The sequence below is a fragment of the Saimiri boliviensis genome, chromosome 1, assembly GCF_048565385.1.
Source record: "Saimiri boliviensis isolate mSaiBol1 chromosome 1, mSaiBol1.pri, whole genome shotgun sequence".
Lineage (NCBI taxonomy): Eukaryota > Metazoa > Chordata > Mammalia > Primates > Cebidae > Saimiri > Saimiri boliviensis.
The window spans coordinates 124,198,564-124,214,563 of record NC_133449.1 but is presented as its reverse complement, the minus strand read 5'-3'; the positions used below and the strand labels follow the sequence as shown (position 1 = coordinate 124,214,563).

Here is a 16,000-nt window from a genome sequence, read left to right as displayed (position 1 = left end):
ATGTCTCAAGGAGGAGGCACAGTTAGTTTTGTGAAGCCTCAAGGAGGAGGTGTGGTTGGTATTGTGAATGCTCCCTTAACTGCTTCTAAAGTCCGGAGTCTAGAGAGAGAACTTAAGCCATTATTAGATGATTCAGATTGGGTAGCAGAACAGATTGATCAATTTTTAGGTCCCCAGTTACATACCTAGAAAGAGTTAATGTCCATTCTAAATATTCTCTTTTCAAGGGAAGAAACAGTAGACTTGGAAAGCAAGACAGAGAGAGACAGAGAGTCAGAGAGATAGAAAGAGAGTAAGAGAGAGAGATAGAGAGTAAGAGAAAGAGGCAGACAAAGTCAAAGAGGAGTCAGAGAGAAAGAGAGAAAGGCTGAGAGACAGAGACAAGGAGGCAAAGAGAGAAGGAGACACAAAGGAGAGAAATTAGGAAGAAGAGAAAGAAATATTAAGAAAGTTATAAATATAAGAATGCAGCTTACACCCGGCATGGTGGCTCATGCCTATAATCCCAGCACTTTGGGAGGCCAAGGCAGGTGGATTACCTGAGGTCGGGAATTCGAGACCAGCCTGGCCAACATGGTGAAACCCCGTCTTTACTAAAAATACAAAAATTAGCTGAGTGTGCAGGTGGTTCATGCCTGTAATCCCAGCTACTGGGGAAGCTGAGGCAGGAGAATCGCTTGAATCTGGAAGGCGGACGTTGCAGTGAGCCGAGATCTCACCATGACACTCCAGCCTGGGTAACAAGAGGGAAACTCTGTCTCAAAAGAGAATACACCTCTAATAAGGAAAGATATAAAACAAAGTTAGAAAGTTAAAATTGCAAGATTGTCTGTGATAGTTGTGAAATATGTTATAAAAAGGAATTTATGCAAGAAATGTTGTATAATTTTTGTTTTGAAAGTTTAAGCACGTTTTGAAATCTTAATCATAAAGGAAATTCGGTGTATAAACATATCAGCTAAAGTTAAAGAGGTATTATCCAGATTTTCTGTAAACTGGACTTTAAAATAAAAGCACAACAGGTTTTTCTTAAATCACTAACCTGCTCTTTAACAAAGATTATAGAAAGTCTCTTAGCAGAGGCACCACTCCAAGAATTTCCAGTACACCAGTACCAGCCTGGAGACCACCCTACCTCATGCTGCTAGCCACCAAGACTGCCGTTTGCACAACAGAAAAGAGATAGACACATCACACCTGAGTCACGAAAGTGCCATCACTATTAGAATCATGGGCTATTGTTCCAGGATCAGACGTTACCAACTTAAAGCTAAGAAAAGCTTAGTCTACCTATCTTTCCTTTCTTTTTCTTTTTCTCCTTTAACCTCCTCATCTTGTAATTAATGTGATTAGTTCTGGCTCACCTCATGTTGTTGCTCTTATGTCTGTTTAGTTATGCCTCATGGAGATTTGCATAACCAAGGACAAGTTTGCTGCTTCGGAACGATGTCTCTGTCCCACTTAGCCTTCCTCATATTAGGAAGATATAATGCGTTCCTCTAAGGATACTAGTAATCCAAGGAATAGTAGCTGTATTTGTGATTGGTATGAATCAGACTCTTGTCCCTCGAAGATAGAGTCTCTATGTTCTGCTTAGCCTAATGTCATATGGAACAATAAAGGGTTAAGATAGACTGCTTCCACAGGTCCTTAAAACTACATATCCTCTTCATCAAAGGAATTACTCCTTCTAGCTGTCAATATAACCAATGTAATCCTATACAGCTACTATTGTTATTGCAACATCTGAAAACTCTTCTCCTTCATTAAGTCATATTTATGGTATAGGAGCTGACATTTCAATAAAGGATCCTAAAGAAATTTTTGAAATGCACTCTATTGCTTCTTCAACCTCTTTATCAATCACTCCTCCTAGACACAATGACAAAACCAGAGTCTCAATGGTGGAAGTAGAGGACCTAAGGCAAACCATAGTCATTGAAACAGGATATAAGGAAGGACGCAAATGCCTGGTTAGAATGGATTAAATACTCCGTTCGCACCTTAAATAAATGCCACTGTTATGCTTGTGTGCACGGTAGGCCAGAGGCCCAGGTTGTCCCCTTTTCACCTGGATGGTCCCCAAACCAAGTGGACATGGAATGCATGGTAGCTCTTTCTCAGGATTCCAATGCCTGGAATAACGAATTGTGCCAAGTTCTTCCACTGCTATTTCCTGAGGTTCAGCACCCTGTGGTTCAGCCCCCGAGAGCCATACAGCCTCCATTTCACAAGATGAAGTTTGCCTCATGTCTCTCATGACAGGAGGAGAACTCACCGTTCCTTGAAAACTTAACAGAATGCAGTGAAATCAGGCACTTCTGAGAGCTGGTTCATCAGTCCGCCCTTACTCATCCCTGAATGGACGTATGGTGGTATCATAGAGGACCTTTACTGGATACTCTGCCAAATAATTGGAGGAACATCTGCATTCTAGTCCAGTTGGCTATCCCTTTTACCCTGGCATTTCATCAACCAGAGAAAGAGAAATTACAACATCAGCAAATAGGAGAAGCTCCTTATAGGTCTTCTGATTGTCGTGTGTACTTAGATGCAATTGAGGTCCCAAGAGGAGCTCCAAATGAATTTAAAGCCCAAGATCAGAGAGCTGCAAGATTTAAGTCAATGTTGTTCTGGTAGGTAACAATTAATAAAAAAAAAAAATGTAGATTAGATAAACTACATTTATTACAACCGACAGTGGTTTGTTAACTATACTAAAGATGCTGTCAAAGGAATAGCTGAACAATTAGGATCCACTAGCCAGCCAGGTGGCCTAAGAAAATAGAATAGCCCTAAATATGATATTAGTGGAGAAAGGTGGTGTTTGTATTATTATTAACACCTAGTGTTGTACCTTCATTCCAAACGACATTGCTCCCAATGGGAGCATAGCAAAAGCCCTCCAAGGACCTACTGCTTTATCAAATGAGCTAGCTAAAAATTCTGGCATCAATAACCCTATTTCAACTTGTCTCACAAGGCGGTTTGGTCAATGGAAAGAAACCATAACCTCAATTCTTACCTCTCTAGTAATAAACATACTTATTCTCGTTAGATGTTGTGTCATACCACGTATCCAAGGACTCATGCAGAGGGTAGTGGACACAACTCTTACTAAAATATCCCAACCCCTCCTCCACCCTGTTCAGATAGATTAATTCTTTTAGAAGAACAAACAGAACAACTGAGTCAAGACATATTAAATAAGTTTGAAGAGAAATTATAATAGAAAATGGGAGGAACCATAGAAAATGAGAATAAATAAAAGGTTCCTCTTCAAACTTTCCTCTTAGTTTATTACAAATAAATACTAGTATCTTCAAAGGTTAATTTACTTAAAGTTTTTGCTGGCCAGGTGCAGTGGCTCATGCCTAGCACTTTGGGAGGCCAAGGCAGGTAGATCACAAGGTCGGGAGTTCCAGACCAACCTGGCCAATATGGTGACATCCTGTCTCAACTAAAAATACAAAACTTAGCAAGGCATGGTGGTGGGTGCCTGTAGTCCCAGCTGCTCAGGAGGCTGAGGCAGGAGAATTGCTTGAACCTGGCTGGTGGAGGTTGCAGTGAGCCAAGGTTTCCATTGCATTCCAGCCTGGGCGACAGAGTGAGACTGTCTGAAAAAAAAAAAAAAAAAAGGCTTTTACTAATAAACTTAAGGTGGCTGTTAGTCATACTAAAGAAATAAGTGCATCCCATGTTCTTAGTTCTTACACTTTAACCTAGATATTTGCCCTGACAGGCCTAGACAAGCCCAGACAAGTCTTAGGTCAAAGGTTATTCCCCTTCCTTATTTGAAAATGGTATCACTGCTCTAAGCATTCCTCAAGTTACTTCCTCTTTTCCTTGTTCTCCTCTGCGTTTACTTCTTCAGAAACTTTCCAGGTTCTCAGCCAATCGTGTCAAGCACAGAATGTGAGATCCCATTCTGACCAATGGAAACTGAATACAGCAGTAGGATGATTGCGTCAGGTTATGAAAGTTCTAAATGTCCCTGTCTCCCTTGTTCAGGTGTGCTCTCGGGGCAAGACTGCCAGCGAGTTGCACCCTTCCTGCGGGAAGTGGAACTAGCCTTGCTGAGTAATCCATTGTCTCAGTGTGGATTTTCCCAAAGTTATAAACCTGTTTCCAACATAGACCATCAGTGAAGATAGCAAGCACTCAGTGCTCAATATCAATATCACCTGATACCCAGTCACTGTGCGTAGTGTGTGTGTGTGTGTGTTGTTTTCTCCTCTAAATAGCACATAGGCCTACTGTAAGAGAATGAAGAAGCCTCTAGCAACGAAATCACCACAACTATAAGGAAATTAGGTAACACAGCAGCCAACATTATGAGAATAAACACCGCCACAGAAAACTGCTGTAGAAAGTCCTCTGCGTGAAACTGCAGCCTCACATCCAGCTCGTCCATATCCTTGGAAAAACGATTCATTACCCTGCCAGTAGGAGTCATGTCAGAGAAGCTCACTGGGCTCTTGAAGATCTGCGGAGAACCACAGAGAGTCACCTGAAGTCCAGGTGCATGCTTAGTAAACCCCGTCACTTTGCTATTGCTGGAATTGTGAGCACAGGGCCTGACCTTTTTTCCAGGGCACAACACAGTGTGTCAGGTGACCTTGGGAAAGGGAGGACGCACCCCATTCTCACGGCCATCATGAATAAGTGTGAATGTGGGGGAGAGTCAGTCTCTGTGCAGAGGTCCCGAGAGAACCTAGAGGTCAGTCCTCCCCTCCAAATCCGGGATGCAGCCTGAGAGGGGAGAGCCTGATGCCTTTGTCAGAGGAAGGAATTTTGTGCCCCATGCAATAAAAAGCCAAGTTCCACTTTGTCTCTTTACCTCCAAAGTGTGGGTCCCACCCATATGCTCTAGCCGTGACCCTCCGAGCCCATGGTGGTGAAATGCTGATGGGGCTGGGAGGATCTCTTGGGGCCCGTGTCACACTCAGGGCTCTTTGGAGCAGGAGTTGCTTTCTTGGCCTGCTCACCTCTGCCGCAGCAAGGCCTCCCCCACCTCCACTCCCGGCCCAGGCTCAGAGCTGGTGATCCACCCCCACAGCTCCCTGGAACCTACCTTCAGTTGGTAATTCGCTATTTGAGACACCCTTCCCAGTCTCGACTGCAAGATCTATGAAAGCTGTGGCTGTCCCCAGACCCCAGCACCGTGCCTGGCACACAGCAGGTGCTCTGTAAACCTTGTTGACTAAGTAACAGGGCGCACCTGCAACGTTTGTGCCATACCTTATCAAACACCATGTCATACAGTGAGAAGAATGACATCAGTGTGACCTTGGTGAAGGTAAGGTCTTTGGCGTCACCAAACACCAGCACGGACACCATGCTTGCAGCGTACACCCCCTGGTACACATGCTGCCCGTTGCCCGCCTGCACTGTGCCAACCTCACACATGGTCCTGTTGCCCTGGGGTCCACAGGTCACCTTTGGAGGAATACAAGAGAAGCACCAAGAATCGATAAACTGTCAGGAGAACAGGAATTTTCCAGAGAATCTTTCCAGAGAGAAGAAACTAAAAAGAAGCATATGACTGTTTCAGATGAGTCAGGTGGGTACAGTTGAGTCTGTTCCCTTCTGGGATCTCTGAGCTTTGCATGCTCCTCCTGCTGGCACTCATGACCCCAAGTGGCACCTGACTTGTGAGCTCAGCACAGTCAGTGGGAAAAACAAAGCAGAGAAACCAGGTGGACGCCGCTGGGCAGACATCCCCGAAGCTCACTGCACCTCCAGAGACCAGGAGCAATGCTGGATGAGAAAGATCAGAGAGGCAAACAGGGAATCATAATTCCAAGAGGCTGGAGGAGTAACCCTCAGGCAGCCCAGAGTGGACAGAGGAACGGACCTTCAGCATGCTGAGCTGTGTAGCAGTAGCCACCAGGCCTTTGGGATGACTCGGGGGGCCTCTGTGTATGACAGGCCAGCTCCACAGTTTCTTCCCTTTCTTTCTCCCAAGGGGTAACTTAGAGGGTATACTGCCCTGGGATCTTTGCTGGGGAGGAGGATACCCAGTGAATACAAGTGGCTCTCAGAGGATTCAAAGCATCTGTGGCTCCGTCCTGCCCAGTGAGAACACACAATTTTGCCAGCATTTATAGGGAGAGAGCATCTCCTTGACCTGAGAAATTGGCAGTTTCATTTTTCTCTGCTCTGTGTGCTAAAAGTCAAGACTGCCCTTGGGGAGCAAACAAGCATCTTTCGTCTAAATGCCATTTTGCTGATTACAGTCCTAATGGAAATGTAATCCAGAGGTGGCTGATGGATAAACATCCTTAAAAGCAAAAGTATCTCTGGGGAGCTGAGGGACAGAAGGCCCAGCTTGAAGAGGAGACATTCCTGTGCCTTTGATGGTGCCGGGGCACCAGGGCCAAACACGCGGTTCAGCCACCATGGCAGTGTGCTTAATCAGCCAACAGCAGTGGGACTCCTGGGGTAGCACCAAGCCTGGGAGGAGGCTGCATCTTGACTCTAAAACTCGGGCTCTCCAAGGACAGGGCTCTTGGTGAGTGAGGTAGGATCTGGGAGAATATGTCTATTCCAGAGATAGGTCTCCATTTCTGCACAGAGCAGGCCACCCATTGGCCTCTCCCCCGGTACTAGCTTCAGAAAGCTGTGCCCAGCAGCCTCTCCCCTGCTCCCGTCTCCCCAGCGCCACCTCTTTTTGGTTGTCATAGCAACGGAGCTGTACCAAATGTAATCATGGGGAATGGGCTGGCACCCCCACAACATATCCCCAGGGCTCCAGGAAAGCTTTGAGACCATTGACCAAAAGCTGGGAGAGCTCCAGAAAGCTCGAGAGAGAGCAAACACATCAGTTCTTCCCAGGAAGGGCCCTCCATGGCTATATGGCAACTGTTGGGCCCGAATCTAATGCTTGCCCATCCTGTTCATGCAGAGAGGACTCTGGGGAGAAGAGCCACGTGGGACCTTCTGGCACCAGGCAGTGTCTGTAACAGGATGCCAGTTTCTCTTTAGGGAGGCACAAATCTGTGCTAAGCATTCCTGGAGGAAACTTCAGAGGCTGTGAAACTGACCCAATCTTGTACGTCCCTGATTCCAGACATGCTGGGGCCCACATCTTCTTTAGGCAGCCCTTCAAAATCCGAAACTGGTACCTAAAAGTATAGACGCCCTGCTTGTCCTGCAAAATCCAAAAGGATTCCAGGGATTTGAGTCCTGTGGTATAAGCATCTGACCTCCACTTGTTGAAAAGGGCAGAGGGGTGCATGTGGGCTCGTGGCATGGTGGTGGAGGCAGTCAGATGCTCTGGCAGCAGCGTTTTACTCCAAGATACAGACTTGGCATCTTCCAATTGTTAAGGGAAACTCACCTGTGAGCCCTTGTCACAAGTTACTGAACGCAGAGCTGCCTATCATCAGGAGGAAGAGGAACACAGTGACGAGACAAGGGAGGTACCCTGCAAGAGGAGGGGAGAGGCCCAAGGGGCTGCAGATGTGAGCACGTGGCAGAGGCTGACCTTTCTCAGGACCCAACCCTGATGGGAAATTCAAAGCCTGCAGGAAAAGGACCCCCACACCTGGAAACCACCTGTTAGGCTCGTGTGGCACATCTGGGTGTTGAGGCCCTGAGCCTTGGGGACAGCTGTTCTACCTGGTTGGAAAATGGGTCCAAACAGTGAACGTACTGGAAAAACCACCAATGTGCACTTTAATAGAAGTAACTCACTAGTCTTTAAAAAGAAACCAAGGAAGGGTGGGCACGGTGGCTCCCATTTGCAATCCCAGCACTTTGGGAAGCCAAGGCAGGTGGATCACCTGAGGTCAAGAGTTCGGGATCAGCCTGGCCAACCTGGTGAAACCTTGTCTCTACTAAAAATACAAAAATTAGCCAGGCATGGTGGTAGGTGCCTGTAATCCCAGCTACTCGGGAGGCTGAGGCAGGACAATCGCTTGAACCTGGGAGGCGGAGGTTGCAGTGAGCCAAGATCGCACCATTGCACTCCAGCCTGGGCAACAGAGCAAGATTTCATCTCAAAAAAAAAAAAGGAAAAAGAAAACCCAGTCTCTCTGGAGAGTGACAGGGAATGAAGCTACAGGCATGCTTTGCACACTGAGATGAGCATCAACTATGGAAGGCTGGTAATGGACTGACCACTGCTGTACAGAGCGACTGGAGTGCAAAGGTTATGGTTCATGCTGGTGCTCACTCTGCTCCAATAAAAGAGTCTGGCAGCTTTAATGGAGGTAAAGAATGATTCCATTTAAAAGGCTGTATTATCAGACGTTAGTTTTTAGGAGGGGAAAAATAAAAGCATTCATAGATGGCCCTAGTGTAAAGAGGGTAATTGTTAAAGAAATCATAAAACGTGAACCCAACAGTTTAAGACAGGATTTTTTAAATGCAAATTAAATCAAGATAGCCGTTGTTTTATGTCAAACCTCCAGAAGCCTTAATGTATTTGTGACATGTTTTCCAGGTGGCACAGTTCCTTCCTAAGGGGATTCAGTCTGGATGAGCTGGTGCACAGGAACTGCGGAGACGAACACAAGTGCCATGGCATTCACTGCCGAGGCGGGGGCCCAGTGAGGCAGGCACAGCTCCTCTCGGACTCCACAGCGCCACTAAAAGGACTGTGACGTGTCCTTCCACTTGTCTCACACTCTCAAATTTCCAACACGCTTTTGCTCATTTTGTGCTACTTGGTCCTCAGTACAGCCCTGTGAAGTAAGCTTCTGGTCTCTTGAGAAATATTTATTAAGCACCTACTATGTGCTCAGCCCTGGGGATCCAAGGGTTGTCTTGGTATATTTCCCCTAGAAGCAGCACCCAAGAAGAGCCTATGAATACATGTGGTTTATTTGGGAGCCAAACGGAGTAAAAAAGGGAAGGCAACAATAAAAGGCATGTCACCAAGCCAGTGACCACTGTGGGCCACTGGGGCTATTTCCCATGTGGAGAAATCTCAGAACCAGAGTGGACACACACTCAGGGCTTTTCCATGTGATGAGATGGATCTGGGATTTTTCTATACCGATTACTATTGGCCATGGGGTGAGGGCCGCTCCCTGGGCTGGGGTGTTAATTCCCCAGCAACTCCACCTTGACATGTAGCTGGCATCTCCTAGAAAGAGCCCCCAGGCAAAGGAATGCAGAGGTGGAATTTGGGAGGGGGCTTGGCATGCTGAAGAGGTAAGGGCACCTGTGTCATCCGCTACAGAGTAAGCAAGAAAAAGGCAGGTCCAGTGTTCTCAGAGCCCACGCCATGCAGAAGAAAACCAGCGTATCCGCCTAGGTCAGCTGCTGCATGGATATCTGATTCCCCCGATGTCTGTCCCAGGTCCTTTCCATTCCCCAAGGGGAAGGGAAAGTGACTGTCAAGTTCTCATGGAAACACACCTTGGGAGGAAAGAGATGCTGGCTAAAGCAGCTCCCAGCAGCCACTACTGAATGCAGTTCTCTTCTGCTTCTCCACAGAGAAACATGAAAATGTCAGCTCCAAAGCTGAATCATACACCGTACTTGGCTTTTATAAATAGAGTTAGACGAGGGGGCATCCCGCATATGGACTCTGTGCACCCTGGCCCACCAGGAAACGTTTTCACACCTCAAAGGCACCTCGCTGAATAGAGCCACCATTATACTTGCTGCCTGGGAACCTGGAGCTCCTTTGAAAATGTTCAGCCCGACTTCAGCTCATTGTGTCGCCCTCTGAAACTGCAAAATGAGGGAGATGCCTCAGCATGTGGGCAGATCTTAATGAACAGCATCCGGGAGCACAAAAGGGGCTGGTCACATCCCCTTGCAGCCCGCAGGCCAGGGCAGTGTGCTGCCGATGCTCTGTTTGCCTCGGCTGTGCCCTGGAAGACGCAGCGACGCCAGGCAGGTGGGCAGTGTTGTCTTTAACCGGTTCGCGAGTGCCTCCCCTCCTCCAGTTTTCACAGCCTTTGATAGCCTAGTTGTTTATCGTTGAGGACCCGGTCTCTGTCCAGCGTGAAATTTCACAATTACACTTTCCTCTCCAGAGAAGGGTGAGTGATGAGGAAGTGAGGAGCAGGGATTACTCTCTCCATGGTGCCCCAAATCCCGGGCAGCGTGGAGGTTTCTCCAAAATGCACCGAAGAGATATCTGGGTACTTGAGCCCTGGGAGCCTCTGGAACTGTAAAAATTTGTTGTCTTTCCAAATGTGAATACATTTGTTACAAGCACCATGAGAATGCCAGATCTCATCGACTGGAAGCCTCACTTCTTTCCCCTGCATTGTATCAGCTCTGGAATCTGGATGTGCCTTCCATTTTCCACTATGTCATGTCATTCAATTAACAGAGGTTATTTTTTCTTTCCAAGTGGTAGGTAAAATGGTGATGGCATTTAAAAACGGATGGAGTCTTAAATGTAACAAAATGTGCTAAGTTGTTTTTTTGTTTGTTTGTTTGTTTGTTTGTTTTTGACTATGCATTATTGAGGAACAGAACTCTAACTCGGAAAGCCACCTTGCTGTGTGTACTTTGAGGACAATTGACCCCTATCCTCTCTGTGTCCAGCACGGGGCAGGGGACAGTGTGGGTGCTGTGGGGGTGTTGAGTGAATGAAAGCAGGGTATCTAAGGAGGAGAAGAGGTGGCCTGACCAGCTGGCCCCCACCAGGCTCATCTCCCACATCTCACCTCCCCACCTCCCTGGAATCTCTTCCTGCCCTCAACCTCAAGCCTTCCCCCCTTTCCCACCTTCTCACTACAGTGTCCCCAGCAAACTCCTATACATCCTTGAAGGACCAATCCCTTCCCACTGTGAAGCCTTCCCTGATGTGTTTGTTTCTGTCACCCAAATTCCCCATTACTCTTACTGGTTCCCCATAGTTACCCATCTGCCTGAGTCCCCACCAGACCACAAGATCCTGAGAACATGGGCCTCTCTTGCTCTCTCCAGCCCAGCTTAGTTCCAGGCACACAGTCAATGCTTAGCCTTTATCTGTTGAAAGAATGAATAACCTTGTCCCACCTCGATCCCTTCACGGCTTCATAATCCGTTCTCAATGCTCCCCATAAAGAGCGGGAAACAGGTCTTGGGTCTGCCTTTGCCTCTAACTAATCCCTGTGCATTACCTCGATCTCTCCAGCTCATAACTATTGAGCATCACTGTGTGTCAGGCACTGTATGAAGCACGTTATGTATATTTTCTCATTTAATCTTTACAAGACACTGCGGTTGGTACTATTTCCTCATTTTATGGATTAGGAAGCTAAGGTTCAGAAGGGCCAAGAGTCTTGCTCAAGCTCACATAACTAGTAACTGGGGAAGCCAAAATTTGGACTCAGGCAGTGGAACTGCAAGGCACACACTACCCTAGACCATTTAATTCTAGCCGCCCAAAATGACACGCACAGTTTCTACACTGTGTGTATCCCAAACAGTAGATGCCCAATACATACATCCTTAAGCGTATGTGACCGAGGGAATGAGAGGTAAATATCTTTTCTGTCTTCAAATTCTGAGCCTGTTTCAGATTCTTTTCCTTCATCTTTCTCATTTCATAGAGCCAAAACTAGGGTGAAAAAAAAAAAAAAGATCAGTGTCCATTCAAGCCAAGGACAATTAAGAGGGATGGGATTCTAACCGATCATACCAGCATCTTCCTCTCTCTCGGCAGGGTTCTCCTTGAAGGCTTCCACCATTGCTGCATTATAAAGGTGTTCAGGATCCTGGAGACAAAATGAAATTCCTTCTGAAAGCTAAGCGACAGGACCTCTCCCAGGCAGGAAATCCCAAGGGATTCCTCCCCAGTCCCTCCTGCAACTGCCCAGGTGTGAGTTACCTTGAACTGCAATCCTCACAGGTTGTGAATCAGTTCTGCACATTGCCCTCTCTCCTCCATTAACTCCTTGTGGCTTCTCGTTTCACAAATATCTCTATCTTCTAACAGAGTAACTTCATCGCAGGACTTTAAGAACTGCAGACGTAAGTGATTGAGAATCAACTTCTGCCTGGGTAAGAGGAAGGAGAGCCCATGCCAAACTTCTCTAACCTTAGTTAGCATGGTTGACGTTAGGGGCCAGATAATTCTCTGTTTGTGAGGGCTGTCCCGTGCACTGTGGGACATTTACCAATCTTCCTGACCTCTACCCACCAGATGCGGGCAGCACCCCCTCCCGGAGGTGTGACAAGCAACGATGTCTCCAGACACTGCCAAGTGCCTCCTGGGGGCAGACTGGCCCCAACAGAGACCCACTCATCGAGTACACACAGGTCTCATGAGTACAAAAAAAACCCACCAGCCTTTGGCTGTCACAGAAAAGCACACTGCATCTTCCTTTGCCACTGCCCCTTAAATGAGCTGCCTTCCTAAGAAATCTGACCATGGCCGGGTACAGTGACTCATGCCTGTAATCCTAGCACTTTGGGAGGCTGAGGAAGGTGGATCACCTGAGGTCAGAAGTTCGAGACCTACCTGGTCACCATGGTGAAACCTCATCTCTACTAAAAATACAAAACTTAGCCAGGTGTGGGGGTACGCACCTATAATCCAGCAGCTACTCAGGAGGCTGAGGCAGGAGAACCGCTTGAACCCAAGAGGCAGAGGTTGCAGTGAGCTGAGAAGGCACCACTGCACTCCAGCCTGGGCAACAGAGCAAGACTCTGTCTCAAAAAATAAATAAATAAATAAATAGAAAACTGATCATGAAGATTTGGAAAATAAAATTGACAGTCACTGCAGCCAGTACTTACTAGGGAGGGGAAATACGATCTTCAGGAAGGCCTTCCCCTGTTCTAACATGACAAGGCTCCCTCATCATCCCCGTTTACCCCAGAGAAGCAGACAACAGTGCCGTCCCCAGACAACTGGCCGCCTTCCCTGGCCTGAGATGTTTACACTGGCTTTATGTATGAGAGAAAAACATAGCTACGTTTAATGCTGGCATCCCACATTTTGCTCAAAGCACTTCTGTTTTTGTTTTTGTTTTTTTTTTTAATTTGAATTCCCTTCATTTCCATATCATTCCTGAGATCAAGGAGTTCTACTAAGAGGGGTTTCCTTTCATTTTGGAATGAGATACAGAGCCCTCCCCACAGGATCAAGGAAGCCCCCTCCTAGAGGTAGGCAAGATGCTGAAATTGAAAATGGTTTGACCTAAAGAAGCCTTTGCAGTACGGGCCAGAGGTCTTCCCCGATACTGCACATTCATCCAAGGTCAAATCAACCTCTGCTGGTCTTGATTACAAGCTTGAAATAGCTACGTTCAGTCATTGTACACTTGATTCAGCGAATAGGGAGGATACCCAAAGGCGGAATGATAGCAGTTCTAACAGCTTGGACAGCTCCAGCCCTCATTCCTCCCTCCCACTGACTGCCCAGCTCCCTGTCTTATCAGCTCATTTTTCAGATGGGGAAACTGAGGCACCGTAAGCCTGTTCCAGTCTCACGGCCTTTTCTGCCTGTGCCACAGCACGCACTCCAGCCCCCAGGGAGGCCCCCTCTGGCCAGCAAGTCCCCAGTGCACTCCAGAGATATGAGGCAGATTTGAGCAGCTCTGTTCTGCAAACCATCACGGAATCTGCCCTTGGGTTGGATTTCAGTGGCCGCTCCCAGGCACTTTCCACTTGTTTCCTTAGAAAAGCGATCCTCCACCCCAGCCACTCAGAAGCACCCAGATTGCCTATGGGCCTGAGAGTAAGAGCAGAGGCAGAGAGGATGGGCTCTAGAAAAGCCCCAGGGCCCAGGTCTGGGGCTCTGAGTCCCATCCTCCTTGACAAGGGACAGTGGGACCAAGATCCAGTGCCACCTAGTGGCTGCCCGCCTCTTCCAACATGCAAAAAGTGGGATAAAATGACGGGGGAAGGTAGACTGAGGAGGTGGGCCCGGTGTGAAGAAAGCTCCTGCCTGAGGTCATACTACTGGTCAGTCAGTTTCAAAGACTGGATCAGGACCGAGGTTATGATTCCCCTCATGAGGACTCCTGGAGGGACAGCTGTGACCCACATCTGTAGAGACAAGGCATCCCCCTCCAGGTCCCCACAGCCCTCAGAGGACAGCCCTTCCTGCTTCAGGGTATCTCCAGGGACATTCCCGGTACAGAGCAGGGGCTGCCATGTTTAGTGTCTGGGCTGGACCAGAGCCCGTTTGTAGTCACTTCATGGGGGTCTTGAAATCCAACCTCATCCTGCATGGTAACTCCTCAGAAGGAGAACTAGGCCAGAAGAACCAGGAGGTCTTGTCCGCACCAGTCCAGTGTGATGCTTTCTGGAGGTGCTCAGGCCCACTCGGAGGAAATCCAGACAATCCTCATGTGCAAAATTCGGATGCTTGGAGCTTATTCCAGTGCCAGAACTGTAGCCCTGGGCAAAGGCTGGGCTCAAGCTAGGGGCAGCGTCACAGCAATGGGAAAACCTGGTTTTACAGGGTCTTCAAGCTGGTCCTCCTGGCCACTACTGGATGGTCCTAAAATGCTGGCTGTAGCGTCCTGTAGCCATGGAAACCTTATTTGCTGCTGTTGTCCCTCCCTCTCCAACCCCACTTGACTTACCCTTGCAAGGCAATGAGACCGGCCTCCTGCCTCCAGACCAGGTCCTTATGTAACATGTTCTCTGCAGGTATCAGGAGAGTAAAGAAAGCAGGACTCTTGCTCTCCTGACCCAGTAGGGCCTCTCAACATAAGTCAGTCCCGAGGACTCTCTCGTCGGGCAAGGAGGCACCCATGTGCACACATGAACACATATGTACACACACGTGCACCACACCCTTTCCCCTGCACATCTCTGGGGACTCCATACAAAGAGGGGAGAGGGAGACGGTCTGGAAGCAGGGAAACCTGCCCTGGGAGGAGGATGTTCTTGGATTCCCACCAGGCGTTCAGGATCCCTTACGTGGGACCAATGTGGTGAGGACTGTCCCTACCCTGCCAAATTCTCAAATTCACTCAGGTCAAGCCCAGTCACTTTCTTCAGTAAGTTTCATGCTCCTTAGCCTGAGAGAGTAGCTCTGAGCAGAGACACCTTCTCCAAAGCCTCAGCCTTAGTCCCAAAGTCCTGACTTCTAGTCCCTTTCCCCTGGGATGTGATGCTTCAGGCATCTGGGCCCCTCATTGAAGGGGTCTACCTGAAACCCCCAGATAAGGCGCCCCTGGCCTCAGGTCTGCCCAGAATTGCTGGAGGAAGGGTGGGGCCTTCATTGTCTTCCCTGGCTCCCCATCTTACCAAGTGCCCAGAACTGGGGGAAAAGTGCCCCAGTCCACCCACAGGCAGGATTTAATTTCTTCTAGAGACTCTACCCTCTGGTGCAGGAGAGGTCTTGGCCCCACTGAGGCCATACACTGAATGGAGCAGGCAGGGCTCCTGGGAGCCAGGAAGGCTGGGGAAGCATGAATGTCTCTTGCATCCCTGGCTCTCTCCCCACATTCCCAGCTGAAGGCAGGTAGATTTAGGCAGAAAAGGAGGCTCTGTGAGCAACAGGCACCAGCCACACCCATCCCATGACCTGCTGGATCCTGCATGTCCCATCACCTGCAGCTGGTGGGTCACCAGGACGATCGTCTTCCCCTGAGCATCTTCTTAATGCACTCCTCAAAGACGTGCTTCCCCAAGTGGGCATCCACGGCCTACAGGGGGTCGTCCAGCAGGTACAGCTGATGGTCAGAGTAGACGGTATGGGCCAGGCTAATCCGCTGCCTCTGCTCCCTGGGGAAGTTGAGGCCCCACTCCCCAGTCTATGGACGGTGGGGGGCTTTTATTGCTATTATTACATTTGCCAATCTGCAACTATTATTTCTCAGTGGACAGGGGACAGTAGGGGCGATTATTACTATTACTACATTTGCCAATCTGCGACTACAAGACTCAGACTGTTCAGCACATCTTCCTCCCCTCAACCCCTCCCACCTTCAATTTCCTCCCACCCTCCTCCTTTCTATGGCCCTGAGAGCCACAGTTTCTGCCCCAAGAGCAGAATCTCTGCTATCCACGCCACATATGAAGGATGCTAGAGCCATCCTTCAAAGCCCAATTCAAGTGCCACCCTCTCTTCCCTGATCCACCA

General features: G+C 48.3%; 1 protein-coding gene across 1 annotated transcript in view; it reads right to left on the bottom strand.

Annotated features, from left to right (window-relative positions):
* Positions 1 to 16,000, bottom strand: part of LOC101046046 (ATP-binding cassette sub-family C member 12) — a 68,246-nt gene that overhangs the window by 28,197 nt on the left and 24,049 nt on the right. The window contains 13 exon segments of the mRNA XM_074398919.1: positions 4,258 to 4,289; positions 4,292 to 4,486; positions 5,242 to 5,439; positions 5,653 to 5,659; positions 6,386 to 6,412; positions 7,360 to 7,429; positions 8,412 to 8,451; positions 8,454 to 8,509; positions 11,450 to 11,515; positions 11,597 to 11,672; positions 11,786 to 11,920; positions 15,469 to 15,506; positions 15,509 to 15,671. Coding sequence (XP_074255020.1) covers positions 4,258 to 4,289; positions 4,292 to 4,486; positions 5,242 to 5,439; positions 5,653 to 5,659; positions 6,386 to 6,412; positions 7,360 to 7,429; positions 8,412 to 8,451; positions 8,454 to 8,509; positions 11,450 to 11,515; positions 11,597 to 11,672; positions 11,786 to 11,920; positions 15,469 to 15,506; positions 15,509 to 15,671 — 1,103 coding nt within the window.